This window comes from Dendrobates tinctorius, unplaced genomic scaffold (genome assembly GCF_039654945.1).
Source record: "Dendrobates tinctorius isolate UK_male_01 unplaced genomic scaffold, ASM3965494v1 ptg000069l, whole genome shotgun sequence".
NCBI classification, from domain to species: Eukaryota; Metazoa; Chordata; class Amphibia; order Anura; family Dendrobatidae; genus Dendrobates; species Dendrobates tinctorius.
Window position 1 is genome coordinate 22567888 of NW_027361737.1, and position 22971 is coordinate 22590858.

Here is a 22971-nt window from a genome sequence, read left to right on the forward strand (position 1 = left end):
CGTGCTTACTATTGCAGCTCACAAACTGGATTATAAAGTTGTACAATAATAAGCAATGGTTTTGTTTTATGGATTTTCAGGTTGCTGCTGTTTTCTCATTAAGAATCATTTGCGATATGATTGCATTGTTGTAGAGGAATTTAGGAAAGACAGTTCAAAACATGTGGGTATATGTAATCTTTCTGCTCTTAGTAATTCCTGACAAGATGTTCTTCTAATTGGCCCCATTTCTGACCCCATGCACATTCCATTCTTTGCAAATTGCCTGTTTATTGTTCATGTATATACATGTCCTCATTTCAAGCTATAATTAGTTTGTCAAGGGGTCAAATCACCAATGATCCCATCCTCAGTTAAGTGTCCGATCTTCCCTGGAGAGCTCACTCCTCGCCTGATCACTTCCATCCACCTGGAGATACAGAAGACAAGGGACATTATCAGCTAATTTACAGTCTGATCAAAGCATGTAAAAGACAAGTGTAGAAACCTCACTGACTGTCATAACTCACCCAAACCATGCATTCCAAAGCTCTGATATTTCATTGAAACACACACACACACATATATATGTGTCTTTAATTGTAATGTAGCTGAAAAATTCTGCACAGCGGTTTCGTAATGGCATATTTCTGGGAATGCTGGGCGACCCCAGGATGTGATCCTGCTTTCACATACTCACAAATGACAGATCTACTGTGGATTTTTCAGTTATAAAACCAAAAATTAAAATGAATGCACCAAACTCCTTATGTGCAAATACAGTCTGAGTAGAAACCCCAGAGATCTGTAGTAGAAAATTATGATTAAAGCCACACTGATAGATCAGATTAGAATTACCGTATATACTCGAGTATAAGCCGAGATTTTCAGCCCATTTTTTTAGGTTGAAAGTGCCCCTCCCGGCTTATACTCGAGCCATTGTCCCAGGGGGTCGGCGGGGGAGTGCGGCTGTCACATCATACTCCCTCCCCCGCTCCTGGCGCGGTCTCAGCACTTTCCTGCTTCTCAGATGGTCTCCGGCGCCAGCAGCTCTACCTGTGTTCAGCGGTCACGTGGTACCGCTCATTAAAGTAATGAATATGCACGGGACTCCACTCCCATAGATGGGGAGCGCATATTCATTACTTTAATGAGTAGTACCACATGATCGCTGAACACAGGAACAAGCTGCCGATGCCGGAGACCATCGGAGAAGCAGGGAAGTGCAGAGACCGCACCAGGAGGGGGTAAGTAGGACAGGGGGAGCCATGCAATATTCACCTGTCCCCGTTCCACCACCGCGCGCCGCTCTGTCTTCTGCGTCCTCTGGCTGTGACGTTCAGGTCAGAGGGCGCGATGACGTGTTTAGTGCGCGCCCTCTACCTGAACAGTCACTATAGAGTATATACGGTAATTGTGAATTCCAACAGGTGTCACAAAATAACACTTAACACAGTGGGTAAAACTAACATACAAAGGACTTTGGATCATAGGCATGTGGGATAGCCAAGGCAGGTGGGATCATAGAATGTGTAAAGGTGCATACTTCAATTATCATATTTTCTGACTAGCAAGAAAAAGTCTCTACCTCTTATAGTTTGCAACCAGGACAGGAGCGCAAGACTGAAATCTGAAGTCTACAACTAGAGTAGGTTTAATAATTTATTAGTAAAACCCAATGACTTGGGAGTTTACTGTGGGTGATTCATGCATCACACACTGCAGGCAGCATGAATCTCTGACTGGCTGCACGATTGCGGCCAACTATAGCACAGTACAGCTCCGGTGTTTCAGAGAAAATATACTTTGAAGATGTGGCCGGGGACAATAGCCAGAGACCAGACTAGTCTGGTCCTATCCCAGGCCGTCTCTTCACAGCACCGCTGCTGTTGATTGACAGGTCTCACCCTCTCGTGTACATAGGGAGAGATCTTTCATTCACCTCCCGCAGCACTGGGAAGAGCTGGACTAGGCTTTTTACGGACTGTCTCTTCACAGCACCGCTGCTGTTAACAGGTCTCGCCCTCTCGTGTAAATAGGGAGAGATGTTTCATTCACCTTCCGCAGCACTGGGAAGAGCTGGACTAGGCTTGGCTCTGGCCGGATCTTTAAAGTATTTTTTCTGTGAAACACCCGCGTTTCAGAGAATAATGTAACTGACTGCAATTGTTTAACCAGTAGTGATGAGGAAACGTGCTCAGATAAGGTGTTATCTGAGCACGCTAGTGTGCTAACAGGGTGTCTTCGGCGTGCTCGAAAAATATGTTTAAATCTTCCCCAGCAGCCGCCACACATGCAGGGATTGCCTAACAGCCATGAGACATGCAGCCGCGGGGACTCAAACATATTATTTGAGCCCTCTGAAGATACTCGATGAGCACACAAGCGTGCTCAGATAACACCTTATCCCAGCACACTCGTCCGTCACTAGTAGCCAGGTTGTGATTCATGCTGCTTGTGGTTTGTGCAACATCAATCACCTGACAGCTTCCCATTTCTGTTCCAATATAAGAATATTAGGGATGTCTGTTTGTACAGAGTGCAAAAACAGTAGCAGCATTACAGTCATACCTCCTCCATGTATAATCGCTGTCCGCTCTGAAGAAGTATACATGGGATTTGAAATTCAGTTTGAATACGTGAAGGCAGGTGACAGGATCAGAGAAGGATGGGATGCTTACGGTGTATCCGAGCAGCGGCAATGAGGCGAGAGGAGCATCTTCCTGAGAACACACATCATCCATTACTTACAGCATGTCTTGTCCATAGAAGCACAATAAGGGTTCGTTTAGACAAGCGAATAAATCAGTCCATGTGTTGGCCAACAGTTTGCAAACCAGATAGCATACTGACTAATGCGAGTCAATGTGGTAGTTCACATTAACGTTTATACACTTGGACCAATTGCATAAAAAAATGTGCAGCATGCTCTACCGCGATAAGCTTCTCAGATCAGTCTTCCTGATTGTAAGTCAATAAGTGCACAAAAAATACCTCAGATAGGCGCCACCATCTGTATGTCATGCATTTGTCATTTGTGATATTCATTACATTTATTAACATACATAACTGTATTTGGCCTTTTATCATTTATTAAATTGTTCATGTAAAAACAGCATACATCTGGAGGGCACCACTTAATATATTCCAAAAAGACAGGAGGGCTCACTAAGGGCATGTAAAGAATTCCTTCCCTGAGGAAGCCACAATCTGTGGCGATACGCGTGGGAATTTATCCCCCCCCTCTCTCCCCCTTGCCAGGGCCCTGGCTCGCATCTTTGGCTCCACATGTAACTGATGTGTGAACTTTTTTTGCTTTGGGAATAGGTTTGTTTATCTATCTCTTGTATTGCAGTTTGCCAGTCTTATTATTTCCTGGCGATTGTTTAAAAAGTCTGGATTGAGTGTGACTATTATTGCCTTCTCTCTGGCATACCCTTTTCTCCTTGATATTTGGATGCTTGCTTTATTGGACCCATATGGCACTAGTTATAGGCTTCAGCTACATGCACTTTAAAATTACTGTGTATACTATCTAGTTCTTCTGGGGTATTTTTTTGGTATCCATTCTTAGTCCCTTGCTGGGACTTTTATATATTTAATCTACTTTTCATATCTGGGTCTGAATGACAGCAATTATTTGTAACTGTATTAGTTATAAATTCATGCAACATTGATGTGACATAGCAGCTGTTTTTTGATCTCTCCCAGAGTTGTCTAATTAGTATCCCAGTGGTGAATGTTGGACCACCTGTAGCGGTTCCTATATATATCTTTTGTGATGTTCAGGGGAGATTTTCAGGTGTGGGGTTATCATTGCCTTTATTATAGGGCATGATTTTGAACAGGATTTCTCTTTTTTAAATGTTTTTAATATCATGTGTTTTTTTTTTTTGGCTGTTGTATTATAGCTGTGTAATAAAGTGTCATGTTTTTTATACATGTTTGAGGTGCTCCTTGATTATGGGCGTGATCTTTTTCTTGTTCTTTGATTCCAAGATCAGAATTCCTGAGCTAGGGTCTGTCATGTACACAAATGGCGCCGGTCACCAGATTTTCCCTATGTATGTATGTATGTATGGCCATCGCCTTTAAAGGGAATCTGTCACCCATATTTAGTGATATCATGTAAAGATATCACTAAAATGTGCATCCCATAAGGATTCTAGTAGGGCTTTTGACTCCCCCGACCCCGCACCTTTGAGGCATAAATACCTTTTTAGCTTGTTGGGGATGCATGCAAATCGCCGCGGTCCGGTCCGATGGGCGTGGCTTAGTGGTCTTCTCCCCCCCGACCTCCTCGGCTTGCTTCACGTAATCTTTGTCTGTGAATACCACAGACGCCGTTGGTTTCAGCGCTTGCGCAATGTAAAGGCCCCCGGCGCCTGCGCAGTATGCTTTGCCCAACTGTGGCGGAGCATAAAATCGCTACTGCGCAAGCGCCGGTATTTTCCAGCGCGGTCTATGCCCCGGAAGTGTATCCTGCATGTGAAGACTTCCGGGGCATAGACCGCGCTGGAAAATACCGGCGCTTGCGCAGTAGCGATTTTATGCTTCACCCACAGTTTGGCAAAGCATACTGCACAGGCGCCGGGGCCTTCACATTGCGCAAGCGCGGAAACCAACGGTGTCTGTGGTATTCACAGAGGAAGATTACGTGAAACAAGCCGAGGTGGGGGGGAGAAGACCACTAAACCACACCCATCGGACCGGACCGCGGCGATTTGCATGCATCCCCAACAAGCTAAAAAGGTATTTATGCCTGAAAGGTGCGGGGTCGGGGGGTGTTGGAGTCAAAAGCCCTACTAGAATCCTTATGGGACACACTTTAGTGATATCTTTACATGATATCACTAAATATGGGTCACAGATTCCCTTTAATGTCTCTTTTACATCTGTCTAGCAACTTGTACATAAATCTTCATCACCCCGCTGCATATCCCCCAAAAAATACCTTTCATAATCCCCCCATATGGTGCGGTGCAGTCTGATGGGCGCTGCTGGTTTCGCTTTGGCGGCTCCTCTTTCCCCGCAATCGCAGTCTTCCTGTCCCTCTTCGTGTGGATGACGTGTCTTACGCCATGTACACAGTGCCCCTAATCTCACTGCTGAGGGCAGATCAAAGTCCTGTTAATGCGCATCTGCCAGCTTCTGGGTCAAGAGGGCTTGTTTGCCTTTTCCAGCAAATGCACATTACAGTGGGCAGAGTGAAGTACAATTGTGCAGGAGCGAGATTAGGGACACTGTGTACATGGCGCAGGACACGTCATCCACATGAAGCGTGACAAGAAAACGGCGACTGCAGGAAAAGAGGAGGCGCTGAAGCAAGACCAGCTAGCGCCATATTGGGGGGGGGGGATATAAAAAGTTACTTTTTGGGATCTGCAGAGGGGTTGGGGACTTGTATACAGATTGCTAGACCGCTGTAAAAGAGGAATTAAAGCGGGGGCCGTAGTTTAGATTGAGAAAACCTGCTGACAAATTCCCTTTAATGATCCATAATGTCTATAGCCATAGACCGTGTTCAAAATCAAATACCTTCATGAAGAACACAATGTGATAATGACTCTCGCATGTAGAATTACTCTGTAACCTTATTTCTTTACCTGATGCGTTTTATAAAAGTAAAGGCAGAAATTGGTGAAGATCACCCAGAGCCGCTGCCAGCCATTGCTGTTCTTAAACTTACGAAGCAAGTAACCAGAAAGCTGATTCTAGACAGAAGGAACCACATTAATTATTAATGACAGGCAAGTGGGAAATACCAGTACTGGAGATGCATGCTACAAATCCTGACATAAGTCAGTATCGGAAAAATGGTCGGTCAACTGTAAAGATTGGACATAGCACTGGCCTGTATAAATTACCGTAGATTAACAGCGGGTCCCTGCAAAACTCATATCCCATGTCTTTGGCCACCCTAAATGGACATACTCGTGTGAATAAGGTCTTATACCGAGCCCTGTATGTTACCTCCATCATAGTGATGTGATCAGTCAGCGACACACTCTGGTTTCGATACCAGCAAACATGGCTGAGTGTGTTTGGATGATGGTTCTGTCCTGGTACTTGGAGAACCGGTTCTGGGGAGAGATGGACACACCATGAATGAAACAAAACCCTGGATAAGCTTAAAGGGGGTCTCTAATGAAAACAAGTTACGGCCTATCCACAGGATGGGTGATAACTCATTGATTAGTAGGGTCGTACTGCTGAGACCCATGCAGATAGGTAGAATGGGGCACTTTTATCATGTCTACAACAGAGAGACAGTGAGCATGCTAGACAGCAGCTCAGTTAATTCCCTATGTGGCTGTCAATGCTGTGCTCGCCTTTTTCCGGAAGCCCTATGCAGAATTAATGGAGTGGCGATTGAGTATGTGCACTTCTGTTCCATTGCAATGGGGATAATAGCCCCCCATTTTGACAACCGGTGCAAGTCCCAGCGGTCAGACTCCCACCCATCAATAAGTTATCACCTATTCTGTGGATATTTGGTATAAAAAGATAATATGCTGTCATCTGGCTGCAGCTAAGCAGAGTCTGACATAGTGAGCAGTGCAGTATCCAGTTCTCTGTGACTCTACAAGGACTGCAAGCAATAATAACGGTTTCATCTCAAAATAATGATGACAAATATGATTAAAAGAGTGAATAGATAGATAGGAACAGCCCATTATAGTGTCTTTATTGCAGCTTTGTGACAATTTAAAAAAATACACCAACAAATCTGTGACGCGTTTCACAACCAAATAAAGCATTGGATAAAGAGATAAATGTGAGTCAGCCCCCAGAATCCGTATATTACCTTCATAATGGAGTTATATTATAGGAGAACAGGTCATTTATTAAAGACTCACGCTGAAGTGATAGGGCAGAAAGTTCACTGTATCTTGGAGCCCGACTGATGGCCGCATTCAGGTCATCCAACCAGCGCCTCATATCCACCTGGGTGCTGAAAGGGACATTCAGAAGGACAAAGAGATCATCAGTATAGAGGAGAAGATGGCAGGTACAGTGGCAAAAAAAATATTTAGTCAGCCACCAATTGTGCAAGTTCTCCCACTTGAAAAGATGAGAGAGGCCTGTAATTGACATCATAGGTAGATCACAGCTATGAGAGTCAAAATGAGAAAAAAATCCAGAAAGTCATCTTGTCTGACTTGGCAAGATTTATTTTTCTAATTATGGTGGAAAATAAATATTTGGACATTAACAAAAGTTCATCTCAATATTTTGTTATATCTCCTTTGTTGGCAATGACAGAGGTCAAATGTTTTCTGTAAGTCTTCACAAGGTTGGCACACACTGTTGGTGAAATGTTGGCCCTTTCCTCCATACAGATCTCCTCTAGAGCAGTGATGTTTTGGGCCTGTCACTGGGCAACATGGACGATCAATTCCCTCCAAAGGTTTTCTATGGGGTTGAAATCTGGAGACTGGCTAGGCCACTCCAGGACCTTTATATGCTTCTCATATTGCCCTGGCGGTGTGCTTGGGATCATTATCATGCTGAAAGACCCATCCACGTTTCATCTTTAATGCCCTTGCTGATGGAAGGAGGTTTGCACTCAAAATCTCACAATACATGGTCCCAATTCATTCTTTCATGTACACGGATCAGTCATCCTGGTCCCATTGCCCAAAAGCATGATGTTGCCACCTCAATGCTTCACAGTAGGTATGGTGTTCTTTGGATGCAACTCAGCATTCTGTCTTCTCCAAACACGACAAGTTTTGCTTCTACAAAACAGTTCTACTTTGGTTTCATGAGACCATATGACATTCTCCCAATACTCTTCTGGATAATCCAAATGTTCACTAGCAAACTTCAGACGGGCCCGGACATGTACTGGCTTAAGCAAAGGGACACGTCTGGCACTGCAGGATGTGAGTCCCTGGCGGCATAGTGTGTTACTGAAGGTAGCCTTTGTTACAGTGGTCCCAGCTCTATGCCGGTCAATCACTAGGTCCCACGTGTGGTTCTGGGATTTTTGCTCACTGTTGTTGTGATCATTTTGATCCCATGGGGTGAGATCTTGCGTGGAGCCGCAGGTCGAGGTAGATAATCAGTGGTCTTGTATGTCTTTCATCTTCTTATTATTGCTCCCACAGTACCAAGCTGCTTGCCTACTGCAGATTCAGTCTTCCCAGCCTGGTGCAGGGCTACAATTTTGTTTCTGGTAACCTTCTCTTTGGTATTCACCATAGTGGAGTTTGTAGTGTGACTGAGGTTGTGAACAGGTGTCTTTTATACTAATAACAAGTTCAAACAGGTGCCATTACTACAGGTAATGAGTGGAGGACAGAGGAGCCTCTTAAAGAAGAAGTTACAGGTCTGTGAGAGCCAGAAATCTTGTATGTTTTTAGGTGACCAAATACTTATTTTCCACCATAATTTGAAAAATAAATCTTGCAAATCAAACAAGGTGAGTTTCTGGATTTGTTTTCTCATTTTGACTCTCATAGTTGTGATCTACCTATGACGTCAGTTACAGGCCGCTCTCATCTTTTCAAGTGGGAGAACTTGCACAATTGATGGCTAACTAAATACTTTTTTCCCCACTGTACATGTTACACACAGGACATGTTATGCAAATGAATGCAGCGCCGCACCGAGTTATTCAATATACTATGTACATTTACTGTAAATCAAGGGGAAAATGGTATGAGATCTGCATAGGAGTCCAGGGGGTGGTCCTACTCAGTGATTGACAGTCTACTACCCTGTATGGTGATATCAGTCAGTCACTGAGTACAGCACACCTGGACTCATACTTCCAAACACCGAGGATTTCAATAATCACATACAAGTTATACTGAATCTTTTCCAGCAATCCTAAATATCATTCTGCTCAGCTTCTCCTTCTCCATACCCCGTTGTCCACAGATCTGACTTCATGTACAATATGACAGATTCCATTCAAGTTTCATCTAAGCAAGCCAAATAACCAACCTTCCTAAAATCTATATTCCTGATAATGGACATGAGCCTTGTTTCAAAGATGCCTATAGTCTCACCTGGCAGCCACTCCTATAGTTGTCTGTGCGGAGTAGATAGTAAAGCAGTGCGGGACAGCGCTGTGACTGTCCTCAGCCTGTGGACAGTGACCATACAGATAGAGATGAAGGATGAACGGTGACATGCTGACAATACAAATACACGGCATATGGCATCCGGTATCACCAGACGAAATGGCAATACAAGCGCAAGACACTTTTACAGTCAGATGGAGGGTCACCTAACACAAGGCCATAAAGCGCGGTTAAGGCAATTACTCACCGGAGGATCCAGAATCATCAGCTGAAATTTTAGTGACAGGCATAGAGAAGAAGGGAAACATTAATACATGGAAAACGTAAATGTGACAGATAGCGCATGCTGAGGGCTGGAGTACATCACATCGAGGGTTAGTAAAATGTAACAGTGACGCATTCGAGAAGACCAGGGATCGGGCAATGATTTGAAGTGTGATCGTTGTTTTGGGGGTTTACAGTGCCCTTGTAAGAAGTCAAATAAAAAAAAATAAAAGAGAATTTTTACTCACCAGCATACCATGTAGCGGGAGCCGTCCATGTACCCGAAATTGGTTGGTGCAGCTCAGGCCCTTCCGTGTGTACAGCAGCATATCTGAGAACTGACGAGAAACAGGGAAACTGTGTTTAATAGTATTTATTAGAGAATAATTAATGTTCTACAATAACATTACTTGGCCATCAGATTATTAGGGTAGGAACACATAGCTGGAATTTAGCCACACCCTGCCAGTCGCAGCAGCTGTCAGATAGGGAAATTTGTGTAAATTGATTACTTAACATGCGCCCACATAGGCACCTACAGTACATGCAACAACCCTCAAAGAGTAGCCGTCGTTTTACTTTTCATTTCATAAATCAATAGCATACATGAAAATATATTTCAGAGAATTTTTTTTTTTACCTCCTCAACGAATCTTTCACACACAATTCATGGGTACAGTCTCATGGGTACAATCTGTCCTCAGCGAGTACAGACTATCTCATTACTGAGGTTGGAGATTAGTGAAACCCAGTTTTACCCATGAATTGAAAATTATGAAACGGAGAGATCATCCAGTAGGAAATAGAAGTGGATCCTCTGATAAAATAGATTACAATCTATCTTATTACTCTTTAGGGCCCCAAACACTATATAAAGTCAGCCGACATGAGCAGGATTAGGCAACTGTATAATGTGCATGTGTGCCTCTCGACTCTCCACTGACAGATGATGTAAGGGGAGATAATGATCCGTCATATCTGATTTTAGACTGCTGATCCTTTTGTTCTTGGTGAAATAAGCTGCTGGCAGAAGATTCTGGCAGCTGCTCTTTCAGTGCTCGACAGAGCAAGTGCTCCTGTTTTCTGGAGGATTCGTGAGAAATAGCTGACAGCCAAATGATCAGCCAAATCATTGCTGCTTTTGATTTCATGTTTTATGAACGGAACACAGAACACTGCACATAAAGTATCTTTTCAAACAATATGGTGCCACTGGCTAGTCAAGCTGTGAAAATGACCTTCATAGGAGCTCGTAGACTCAGAATCTGCATGTACTGGAGGCAACTCTACTGTAATTTTACATATGGGCCATTTAACTACTCCAGTAACCAGAAAGAGGTTGAGAAGGGAATAATGCCATTCAGCCCTGACCACCGGATGTGGAGCTACATTATCAGCCGAGACCAATTCAGCTACACCTACTCTGTAACTCCCATTCCTCTCGTAGTTCCACCACTTGTGTTTGGAGCTGGATGGAGCTATTCCCATCTCAGCCATGAAAGGTTGATATCAGGATGAAATCGTTAAACATGACAGACATACCAGATAGAACATGCGCTGCTGAAGACCACTCTTGGTTAACTTGTACAGACATCCCTCTCGAATAAATTCCTGTAGAAGAGAAACAACTCAATATTATGGGATACACTACGAACATGTATTCTTCGTATATAGGTAATAACTAGATAAATGTTGCTGTATTCTGTGGTGGAAATATTACTATGTTGACATCTGGATTTTTTACCCTCCCTGGTGATGAAAGATGTTCTCCTCCCAGCAAGTCTCTCTCTAACTGGTCCAGTCTCTGTAAGTTCTGGAGGTGCAGCAGGCGGTGCCGGAGTCGAGAGCTCACCGCACTGGCTTCTCCTAAGGCTCCTAATACAAAGCACAACATATAATTAGATAGATCTACACATGGAAAAAAATGCTACAAAGCATATAACACATTGCCCCCAATTCATGAAGGTGTTTTCGTCAGTTCTCTGGCGTAAAACATCTTCGAAGTTGTCCAGTTCTGCAATTTTTTGGCATTTTCATGGCAGCCCTGGCCAGCGTCACCAAAATGGCATGCCCATGGGTGGGATGGAGCGTGACTAAACCTGCCCACCAACTTCATCAAAATTTACATCACTTTAATGGCGTAAATGTTGTCAGTAATTCTTGTGGAGTACATATCTTGGAGACGTATGCAGCACTTAATGAGTTACGTTCCTTTGCGTTTTTTCCCATACTCAGTGGTCCCATCTGAACTCTCCGCAAAACAAGATTTGGGCATATGAACTGACGGGGCCATTGACTATAATGGTGCAGAGAGAGTGAACGTATGCTTTGGTGTGCATCATTTTCAGGCGTGTACGTCTACAGGAGGCAGACATTCAGACGTAGAAGACTACGTCTGAGTGTCTGTCTCCAGTAGGCGTATACACCGGAAAATGATGCACGCTTTCACTATAATGGTTGGGACAGAATCAATGGTCCCGTCAGCACATACGCCCCAATCCCGTTTTGCAGGGGGTTCAGAAGCAAGCCCTGACGAGACCTCCAAGCATGGGCAAAAACACAAGGTGATAAGAGCCTTAGGCGCATCTTACTCCAGATGCATCATTCATTAAGACTGGATAGGATAACGTTGTTCTCTAGGACTTATGGGAACATGTGGAGTTTAACATACTGGACTAATAGAAAGTAATTGGGTTGCATTAGTTTCCCAAGAATAAGATTAAAATAATCTAAAGGGCATGAACCAAGATTACAAGTTATCCCCTACTCGTAGGATAAGGGATAATTTCCTGATCGATGGATATCACAGCAGTCAAAGTTAAGATCCAGAGAAGGTTGAGCATGTTTTTCATTCTCATTAGGAGTGCTGGAGAAAAAAAAAACTATATTTTTTAAGTTAAAAGGGAACCTGTCACCATGAAAATGTAGTCCAGACTGCAAGCATCATGTTATAGAGCAGGAGAAGTTGAGTAGATTGATATGTACTTTTGTGAGAAAAGATTCAGTGTAATATTTGTTTTAATTAATTATTTAATCCTCTGCTCTTTCTGGGATTTTCGGTACAGTGGGTGGTCCTATCAGTGAGTGACAGCTTTCTTTGTGTAAGTGTGGGTACCGATAGCTGTCAGTCACTGATCGGACCGCCCAGTGCACAAAAAATGACAGAAAGAGCAGAGGATTAAATGATGAAAACACAGGCTATAGTGAATATTTTCTCACAAAACTATAGATCGATCTGTTCAGCTCTCCCTGCGCTATAATATGATGCTGGCAGATTAGACTGCATTGCTCATGGTGGCAGGTTCCCGTTAAGTGTGTGGTTTCCATAGTTCTTTAACTTTGTAGGTAGTAATATTTTGTAATCTTTTTCACTTGTAAATCTACAACATTTATAGGGAGGAGATGTTTTTTTTTTAATGCTTCATAGCGCAAATGACTAAATCATTGTTTTAGGAATCTAGTGATAGATCATTAAATGTCTTCAATGACAGATCTAAAAGAGTTTGGATGAATGTCATTTAGCAACTAAGTTTTTTTTTGACAGTTGAGGACCAATAAAGTGTATTCCATGAAAACCCCATTAATAATTAAATCCACATATTTATGCCTTCAAACATGAATCTCCTGACTAGTAATATGCTTCTAGCTGTAACCAAGGGGAAAGATTTAAGTGTTCAATTCACTTAATTCGTTGAAACTAACAACCAAAATCCTAATCAAATTTTAGGATCTTTTAACCCCTTCCTGACATCCGACGTACTATCCCGTCCACGGTACCCGGGCCCGTATGACCGTGGACGGGATAGTACATCTACCGCGATCAGCGGCGCCCACGTGGTGAGCGCCGCTGATCGCGGCCGGGTGTCAGCTGATTATCACAGCTGACACCCGGCACTATGTGTCAGGGGCGGTCACGGACCGCCCCCGACACGTTAACCCCTTGCAAAGCGCAGGCAAGAGGAAGTCTGCTTCAATGCCTGTGACAGATTGCTGATCTGTCACAGTGATCTGTGATGTGACAGATCAGCGATCTGTCACAGGACAGTGATGTCCCACCTGGGACTATGTAATAAAGTTAAAAAAAAAATTAAAAAAAAATGTAAAAATAAATTTAAAAAAAATCGCCAAATAAATTAGAAAAAAAAAAAAAAATATTCCCTCAATAAATCCATTTTTTGGAAATAATAAAAAAAAAAAAAAACAATAAAAGTACACATATTAGGTATCGCCGCGTCCGTAATGACCCGCCCTATAAAACTGTCCCATTAGTTAACCCTTTTAGCGAACCCCTTAAAAAAATAAAAAACGAAGCAAAAAATAATGATTATCATACCGCCAAACAAAAAGTGTAATAACGCGCGATCAAAAAGACGCATATAAATATCCATGGTACCGCTGAAAACGTCATCTTGTCCCGCAAAAAACGAGCCGCCACACAGCATCATCAGCGAAAAAATAAAAAAGTTATAGCTCACAGAATAAAGCGATGCAAAAATAATTATTTTTTATATAAAATAGTTTTCATTGCATAAAACCGACAAAAACATAAAAAAATGACCTAAATGAGGTATCGCTGTAACCGTACTGACCCGAAGAATAAAACCGCTTTATCAATTTTACCACACGCGGAACGGTGTAAACGCACCCCCCCAAAAGAAATTCATGAAACGCTGGTTTTTGTTCATTCTGCGTCCCAAAAATAGGAATAAAAAGCGATCAAAAAATGTCACGTGCCCGAAAATGGTACCAATAAAAACGTCAACTCGTCCCGCAAAAAATAAGACCTCACATGACTCAGTGGGTCAAAATACGGAAAAATTATAGCTCTCAAAATGAGGTGATGCAAAAACTAGTTACAATAAAAAGCGTCTTTTAGCGTGTGACAGCCGCCAAACATAAAAACCGCCATAAATAGTAAGTCAAACCCCCCGTTATCACCCCCAAAGGCTAGTTTCACACTTGCTTTTTTTTGCAGCGCGTTTTTCCCGCAAAAAAACGCATTGAAAAAACGCATACAAAAGCATACAACTGCTGCGTTTTTTTCAAGCATTTTTATGAGCATGCATGAAAAAAACGCAGCGTTTTTATGCGTTTTTAGTGCGTTTTTACCGCGTTTGCGTTTTTTTCCAACATTAGGTGGCCCCTCACACTAACACAAACCATGACTTTACTAACCCTAACCCTGACCCTAACCCTGACCCTAACCCTTAACCAAACCATACTTAACCCTAACCCAAACCCTAAACCCCAACTAACCCTAACCCTGACCCTAACCCTGACCCTAACCCTACTTAACCCTAACCCTGACCCTAACCCTTAACCAAACCATACTTAACCCTAACCCAAACCCTAAACCCTAACTAACCCTAACCCTGACCTTAACCCTGACCCTAACCCTGACCCTAACCCTAACCCTTAACCAAACCATACTTAACCCTAACCCAAACCCTAAGTAACCTTAACCCTAACCCTTAACCAAACCATACTTAACCCTAACCCTAACCCCAACCCTAACCCTGACCCTTAACCAAACCATACTTAACCCTAACCCTGACCCTAACCCTTAACCAAACCATACTTAACCCTAACCCTAACCAAACCATACTTAACCCTAACCCTGACCCTAACCCTTAACCAAACCATACTTAACCCTAACCATGACCCTAACCCCAACCCTAACCCTGACCCTAACCCTAAACCCCCTTAACTAACCCTAACTCTAACCCAAACCCCTAAATTCCATGGTTAACAAAAAAAACCGCATGTGCAAAAAAACGCATACATGAGCATGCCAGTGCGCACGTATGCGCATCCATAGGCTATAATGGCCATTTTTAGCGCAAAACGTGCGCATACGTGCGCATGCGCTTTTTTGCAGGGCCAAAAAATGCAACATGCTGCGTCTGGAAAATACAAACGCACACCCCAAAAAAACGCAGCGCATGAAAATCGCATACGTGCGCTTACCAGCGCGCAGGTATGCGCACCCATGTTAAATATAGGGGAAAAAACGCATGCGCACGTATGCGTTTTTTTCCAGCGCAAAAAAACGCAAATGTGAAACCAGCCTTAGTTAGGGAAAAATAATAAAACTAAAAAAAAAGTATTTATCTCCATTTTCCCGTTAGGGTAAGGCTGTGTGCACACGCTGCGGATTAGGTGCGGATTCATCCGCGCGGATTTTGTAAAATCCGCAGGTGAAACCGCAGGTCAAAAGACCTGCGGTTTTCCTTGCGGATTGCTCTGCGGTTTTGTCCTGCGGTTTTTCATCTCCTCAATAGAGGAGATGGCAAACCGCAGGAGAATCCGCAGAAAGAATTGACATGTCAATTCTTTCTGCGGATTGAAAACCGCAGATAATCCGCGCGGAAAATTCCGCACCGTCTGCACTGCGGTTTTTGATTCCCATAGGGAATCATGGTACTGGGGTCCGCAGCAGCCAAAACCGCTGCGGAACCGCAGCAAAATCCGCAGCGTGTGCACACAGCCTTAGGGTTAGGGCTAGGGTTAGGGTTAGGGCTCAGATTAGGGTTAGGGGTGTGTTGGGGTTAGGGTTGGAGTTATAATTGGGGGTTTCCACTGTTTGGGCACATCAGGGGCTCTCCAAATGCAACATGGCGTCTGATCTCAATTCCAGCCAATTCTGAGTTGAAAAAGTCAAATGGTGCTCCTTCCCTTCCAAGCTCTGCCATGCGCCCAAACAGTGTTTTACCCCCACATGTAGGGTATCAGCCTACTCAGGACAAATTGCAAAACAATTTTTGGGGTCCAATTTCTCCTGTTACCCTTAGGAAAATAAAAAATTGGGGGCAAAAATATCATTTTTGTGGAAAAAAATGATTTTTTTATTTTCACGTCCGAGTGTTATAAACTTCTGTGAAGCACTTGGGGGTTCAAAGTGCTCACCACACATCTAGATAAGTTCCGTGGGGGGACTAGTGTCCAAAATGGGGTCACTTGTGGGGAGTTTCAATAGTTTAGGTACATCAGGGGCTCTCCAAACGCACATGACACCCGCAGACCATTCCATCAAAGTCTGCATTCCAAAACGTCACTGCTTCCCTTCCGAGCCCCGACGTGTGTCCATACAGTAGTTTTCTCCCACATATGGGGTGTCAGCGTACTCAGGCCAAATTGGACAACAACTTTTGGGGTCCAATTTCTCCTGTTACCCTTGGGAAAATGAAAAAAATTGGGGACTAAAAGATCATGTTTGTGGAAAAAATACAAATTTTTTATTTTCATGCCCTGGCATTATAAACTTCTGTGAAGCCCTTGGGGGTTCAAAGTGCTCACCTCACATCTAGATAAGTTCCTTAGTGGGTCTAGTTTTCAAAATGGGGTCATTTGTGGGGGGTTTCCACTGTTTAGGTACATTAGGGGCTCTCCAAAGGCAACATGACACCCGCAGACCATTCCATCAAAGTCTGCATTCCAAAACGTCACTACTTCCCTTCCGAGCCCCGACGTGTGCCCATACAGTAGTTTTCACCCACATATGGGGTATCAGCATACTCAGGACAAATTGGACAACAACTTTTGGGGTCCAATTTCTCCTGGTACCCTTGGGAAAATAAAAAAATGGTGACTAAAAGATCATGTTTGTGGAAAAAATACGAATTTTTTATTTTCACGCCCGGGCGTTATAAACTTCTGTGAAGCCCATGGGGGTTCAAAGTTCTCACCACACATCTAGATAAGTTCCTTAGGGGGTCTAGTTTCCAAAATGTTGTCATTTGTGGGGGATTTCCACTGTTTTGGTACATCAGGGGTTTTCCAAACGCGACATGGTGTCCGATCTCAATTCCAGCCAAAAACGTCAAATGGCGCTGCTTCCCTTCCGAGCTCTGCCATGCACCCAAATAGTGGTTTACCCCCACATGTGGGGTATCAGCGTACTCAGGACAAATTGCACAATAACTTTTAGGGTCCTGTTACCCTTGGAAAAATAAGAATTGAGGGTGAAAAGATCATTTTTGTGGAAAAAATATGATTTTTTAATTGTATGGCTTTATGTTATAAACTTCTGTGAAGCCCATGGGGGTTCAAAGTTCTCACCACAAATCTAGATAAGTTCCTTAGGGGGTCTAGTTTCCAAAATGGTGTCATTTGTGGGGGGTTTCCACTGTTTTGGTACATCAGGGGTTTTCCAAACGCGACATGGTGTCCGATCTCAATTCCAGCCAAAAACGTCAAATGGCACTGCTTCCCTTCCGAGCTCTGCCATGCGCCCAAATAGTGGTTTACCCCCACATGTGGGGTATCAGCGTACTCAGGACAAGTTGCACAATAACTTTTAAGGTCCTGTTACCCTTGGGAAAATAAAAATTGGGGTGAAAAGATCATTTTTGTGGAAAAAATATGATTTTTTAATTGTACCGCTGTACGTTATAAACTTCTGTAAAGCCCTTGTGGGTTCAAAGTTCTCACCACATATCTAGATAAGTTCCTTGGGGGGTCTAGTTTCCAAAATGGGGTCACTTGTAGGGGGTTTCCACTGTTTAGGTACATCAGGGACTCTCCAAACGTGACATGGCGTCCGATCTGAATTCCAGACAATTTTGCATTGAAAAAGTCAAACGGCGCTCCTTCCATTCTGAGCTCTGCCATGCGCCGAAACAGTCGTTCCCCCCACAAATCAGGTATCAGCGTACTCAGGACAAATTGCACAATAACTTTTGCAGTCCAATTTCTCCTGTTACCCTTGGTAAAATAAAAAAAATTGAACCTGAAGTATTTTTTTTGTGAAAAAAAGTTAGATGTTCATTTCTTTTTAAATATTCAAAAAAATTCCTGTGACGCACCTAATGGGTTAATAAACTTCTTGAATGTGGTTTTGAGCACCTTAAGGGGTTCAGTTTTTAGAATGGTGTCACTTTTGGGTATTTTCTATCATATAGACCCCTTAAAGTGGCTTCAAATGTGATGTGGTCCTAAAAATAAAATGGTGTTGTAAAAATGAGAAATCGCTGGTCAACTTTTAACCCTTATAACTTCCTAACAAAAAAAAATTTTAGTTCCAAAATTGTGCTGATGTAAAGTAAACATGTGGGAAATGTTACTTATCAAGTTTTTTGTGTGCCGTATCTCTGTGATTTAAGGGCATAAAAATTCAAAGTTGGAAAATTGCAAAATTTTCAAAATTTTTGCCAAATTTCCATTGTTTTCACAAATAAACGCAAGTTATTTGAATGAAATTTTACCACTAACATGAAGTACAATATGTCACGAGAAAACAATGTCAGAATCACCGGGATCAATGGAAGCGTTCCAGAGTTATGACCTCATAAAGGTACAGTGGTCAGAATTGTAAAAATTGGCCCGGTCATGAACGTGCAAACCACCCTTGGGGGTGAAGGGGTTAAAGATGAACTTAAAAGAGGAAACTGACAGATCTATTACAGCAGTCTAATCTACAGACAGTGTAAACTTCATCTTGACAGGCTTAACATACTACAGATCAGAAGAATGCTCCTTCCTGATATTTGACCGGTGCAAACATATTGGCAATCATCTGAAAACCAGCGCAATGCTCTTTTATGGGGTAGTTGGATCACTTATGCAGGCATGAAAATCATCATTATTGGCAGCACATCGCCCAAAGCAGGAAGGAGATGTGCTGCTGATAAAATGATACTGTATGGCAGGGATGGGGAACCTCAGGCCCCAGGGCCATTTACGGCCCTCGATGACCTTTTATCAGGCCCCCGGGCAGATTTTCAGGGACTGCATTCTTGGGCAGGGAGCTGTATTTTGATTGCCACAAACTCATTAATTTCTTCTTGCTCTGTTAGCACACACAGTGTTCAGTAATGAACACTGAAGGGCATGCAATGAAAGATTACGTCATGACACCAGTGCCAGAGTCAGGATGTAATTTGTGGGCAGAGTTTCTACGGCCCCCGAAGGATGGTATAAATATCCAAATGGCCCTTGGCAGAAAAAAGGTTCCCCACCCCTGCTGTATGGGGACATCTTAACGATCGTTCTCTCCCCGCCGTTGTTTGGTGGCTGCCAAAAGATTTGAATGTAGCGGATTGCGGCTCTTTACTGGCCTGAAATTGGCCAGAATAAATGGGCCATCAGTTTACTCCAAATTTTTGTAAGTTACCCCCACAAATTTAAATGTATGTTTTGGGATTTTTTGGGATTTACCATCACAAAGTAGCAAGTATTTGTGAAGTTGAAAGGAAATGATACATGGTTTTGTAAATATTTGAAAAATTATAAATCTGAAAATTGTGAAGTGCATTTGTATTCAGCCCGACTGTAGTCTGATATCCCTAAATACAATTAATAAAATTCTGGGTGACCAATTTCCTCCAGAAGTCATATAATTAGTCAATTAAATCCACCTGCATGTAATTTATTCTCAGCTTGACTACAGCTGTTCTGTGAAGGCCTCAGGGGTTTGAGAACATTAGGGATCAAACCACATCAAGAAAACCAAAGAACACACCAGACAGGTCAAGGATACAGTTGTGAAGAAGAGTGAAGCTGGGTTAGGCTATAAAAAAAATAGCCCAAGCTCTGAACATCTCACAAAGCACTGTTCATTCATCATCCAAAAATAGAAAGAGTATGGCACAACTGCAACACTACCAAGACATGGCCGTCCACCTAAACTGACATCCTAATAAAGGAGAGCACTCAGAGAAGCAGCCAAAAGGCCCATGGTTACTCTGGAGAAGCTGCAAAAATCCAAAGCTCAGATGGGAGAATTTGTCTACTGGTCAACTATTAGTGGTATACTCCTCAAATCTTGCCTGTGTGGAAGAGTGGCAAGAAGAAAGCTATTTTTGAAAGCAAGCCATAAGAAGTCCCATCTGCATCTTGAAAAAAAGGGACACAGCATGTGGAAGAAGGTGCTCTGGTCAAATGAGAACAAAGTAGAACTTTTTGGGCTAAAATCAAAATATGTGCAGTAGAAAAATACTGCACATCACCCTGAAAACACCATCCCCACCGTCAAACATGCTGGATGCAGCATCATGCTGTGGGGATGCTTTTCTTCAGCAGGGACAGACAATCTGTTCAGAATTGATGGGAAGAGAAGTGGACCTAAATACAGGGAAATACTGGGGGAAAACCTGTTAGAGGCTGCAGAAGATTTGAGATTGGGGCATAGGGTCATTTTCCAGCAGTACAACGACCCTAAAACATACTGCCAGATCTACAATGGAATGGTTTAGATCAAAGCCTGTTCATGTGTGTGAATGGCTCACTCAAAGTCCAGACCTAAAGCCCATTGAGAATCTGTGGCAAGACGTGTAAATTGTTGTTCACAGATACCTCCATCCAATCTTACTTAGCTAGAGCTAGTTTGCAAAGAAGAAAGGGCAAAAATTTCAGCCTGTAGATATCCAAATCTGGTAGAGACAAAACCCTAAAACTTGCAGCATTAATTGCAGTGAACAGTGGTCCTACAAAGTTTTAACTCAGGAGGCTAGTAAAAATGCATGTCACAACTTTCAGATTTATATTTTTAAAATAATTAGAAACCTTTCATTTACACTTCACAAATACTTCTTAATTTGTGTTAGTACATCACATAAAATACTTTTAAACCTATTGGCGTAACCTGAAAAAAGGTGGAAAAGTTCAAAGGTTATGAACACTTTTTCAAAGCACTGTAGATTCAACTAGAAAATCCAAGAGTAGACATTGATGTACTTGAAAGAAGATGACAATTTTGGAACAAATACAGCTCTGGGAAAAATTAAGAGACCACTTCCAAATGTTCAGTTTCTCTGATTTCTCTCTTTATAGGTATGTAAAATGTAAATTGTTCTTTTAGTCTGCAAACTTCTGACAACATGTCTCCGAATTTCCAAGCAATAATTTTTTTTTTTTCCCTGAAAAGGAAAAATGGTCAAAATTGAAAAACAAACAAACAGTGCTTTCAGACTTCAAATAATGCAAAGAAAACAAGTTCATAATCATTTAGGAACAACAATACTAATGTTTTAACTCAGGAAGAGTTCAGAAATCAATATTTTGTGGAATAACCGTGAATTTTTAAAAACAGCTTTCATGCGTCTTGACATGCTTTCCACCAATCATTCACACTGCTCCTGGTGCAAAAAGTAAAGCAGTTCTTCTTTGTTTGGTGACTTATGACTATCCATCATCCTCATGATTACATGCCAGAGGTTTTCAATGGGGTTCAGGTCTGGAGATTGGGCTGGCCATGACAGGGTTTTGATGTGGTGGTCTCTTAATTAATGCCAGAGCTGTATGTATTGTTGTTTCTGTATGTGTGAAAAAAATCTGTTAAGAGTATCAATCCAATCGTACACCTACACAATTCATCAAGACAGACTTTTTTGCTGGAGTCGGACGCTCGTGACTCATTAAGAGGCGCATGCCCCTTATTGAATCCAGCTTGTCTGAAAAGTAGCATTCTCATCATTGCATGCCTTGCTACTAATCTTACTCCAGTCAGGGACTGTAGTAAGATATGTGGTATAAGGAATGCCACCGCTCATCTTGAATTTGACAAGTGGTGGTTGCTAAGCCCCCATCTTGCAGCATTTCCATGCACTTGGTTGGTGCTGGGCGAAAAGGCCATGAGAATGCCAAAGTCACGGAATTTTAGTGCAGGCTCAGATTGTGCCAAAATGTAGCAATTTTTCAAAGCTTTTTACACCATAATTCTGGAATAAAAGCTTTGATTAATTGGGCCCAGTATCTGCAGCATGCAAGATCATACATATCACATTTTCCTTCATAAGGTCATTGCCATTTGAAAACGTTGGAGATTGAGGCCTTACTTTGGCAGTTGTTATAGTCATGGTGTGAAGGCGGATAGTGACGGCATAATCTTTCCAACAACTTCTCATACTGCAGGGGGCGCTGCAGAGGCTTCAGCAAAAGGCAGCTGAGAGGCAGATAACACACTCGCTGCTGCTCAAAGTCCTGCAGTAAAGTATCCAGCTCCTGTTTCCCTGGACATCTTCTCTGCATTTCCAAAAAGGCTTCCTCCAGTTTATGCAGCGACGGGAGGAGAGCCTGCAGAAACCAAGGACCAAAGGCACAGAAACACTAGTCCGGCTTATTTCAGTAACAATTTGTCTAATGAATAAACTAAAATCCACTAGGTACAAAGTCATGATAGAATTACAGCCATGTGGTGGCAACACCTTAGTTGCCCCAGCTGGCCCTAGAAGCAACTCCATATTGCTACATATTAGAAAAGAGGAGCAAATAATGGAGTCTTTAGGTACTTAAAAAAATACTAAACATTATATTAATGCATACAATTGCAAATAGAAACATACATTAGAATAGCATAAAATGACTACAGGAATAAAAGAGACTGGCAAAGTGTCTGATGCCAATATGTCAGGTAAAGGGTCGAGTCCTTGCTGCAGAGTAAATAATTATCTATAAGTAAGTATTTGCATATATGTATTGACCAGGCTGTGGATCATGTGCAGTGCTGGTGAAGATGCATGGATAATGTTCTAATCTTTTGGTACGGCATGGTACAGGAGCTCAAGATGTTTGAGTTCTTTAAATGAGAATTGATTAAACATTGAGTTGTCCTATAGGTACGATTTGAGAAAAATTGATTTCCTGGATATCAGCTTGGAGGTTGATGCCAACTCTTTCCTGCACACTGATGTTTTCAGGACAGTTATCTCGTTCCACTCACTACTACATGCATCATCAGCTCACAATTCTGCAACAA

The 22971-nt window shown here is 42.5% G+C and overlaps 1 protein-coding gene across 1 annotated transcript in view; it reads right to left on the reverse strand.

Moving 5' to 3' along the window:
- Positions 1 to 250: 250 nt before the first annotated feature.
- Positions 251 to 22971, reverse strand: part of FARP2 (FERM, ARH/RhoGEF and pleckstrin domain protein 2) — a 159100-nt gene continuing 136379 nt past the window's right edge. The window contains exons 18-28 of the mRNA XM_073581193.1: positions 22052 to 22289; positions 11023 to 11153; positions 10821 to 10889; positions 9527 to 9616; positions 9262 to 9282; positions 9000 to 9076; positions 6840 to 6934; positions 5953 to 6062; positions 5586 to 5693; positions 2551 to 2702; positions 251 to 409 (exon numbers count right to left, since the gene is read on the reverse strand). Of these exons, the coding sequence (XP_073437294.1) occupies positions 319 to 409; positions 2551 to 2702; positions 5586 to 5693; positions 5953 to 6062; positions 6840 to 6934; positions 9000 to 9076; positions 9262 to 9282; positions 9527 to 9616; positions 10821 to 10889; positions 11023 to 11153; positions 22052 to 22289 (1182 nt within the window). The 3' untranslated portion in view covers positions 251 to 318. The remainder of the gene's footprint in view (positions 410 to 2550; positions 2703 to 5585; positions 5694 to 5952; positions 6063 to 6839; positions 6935 to 8999; positions 9077 to 9261; positions 9283 to 9526; positions 9617 to 10820; positions 10890 to 11022; positions 11154 to 22051; positions 22290 to 22971) is intronic.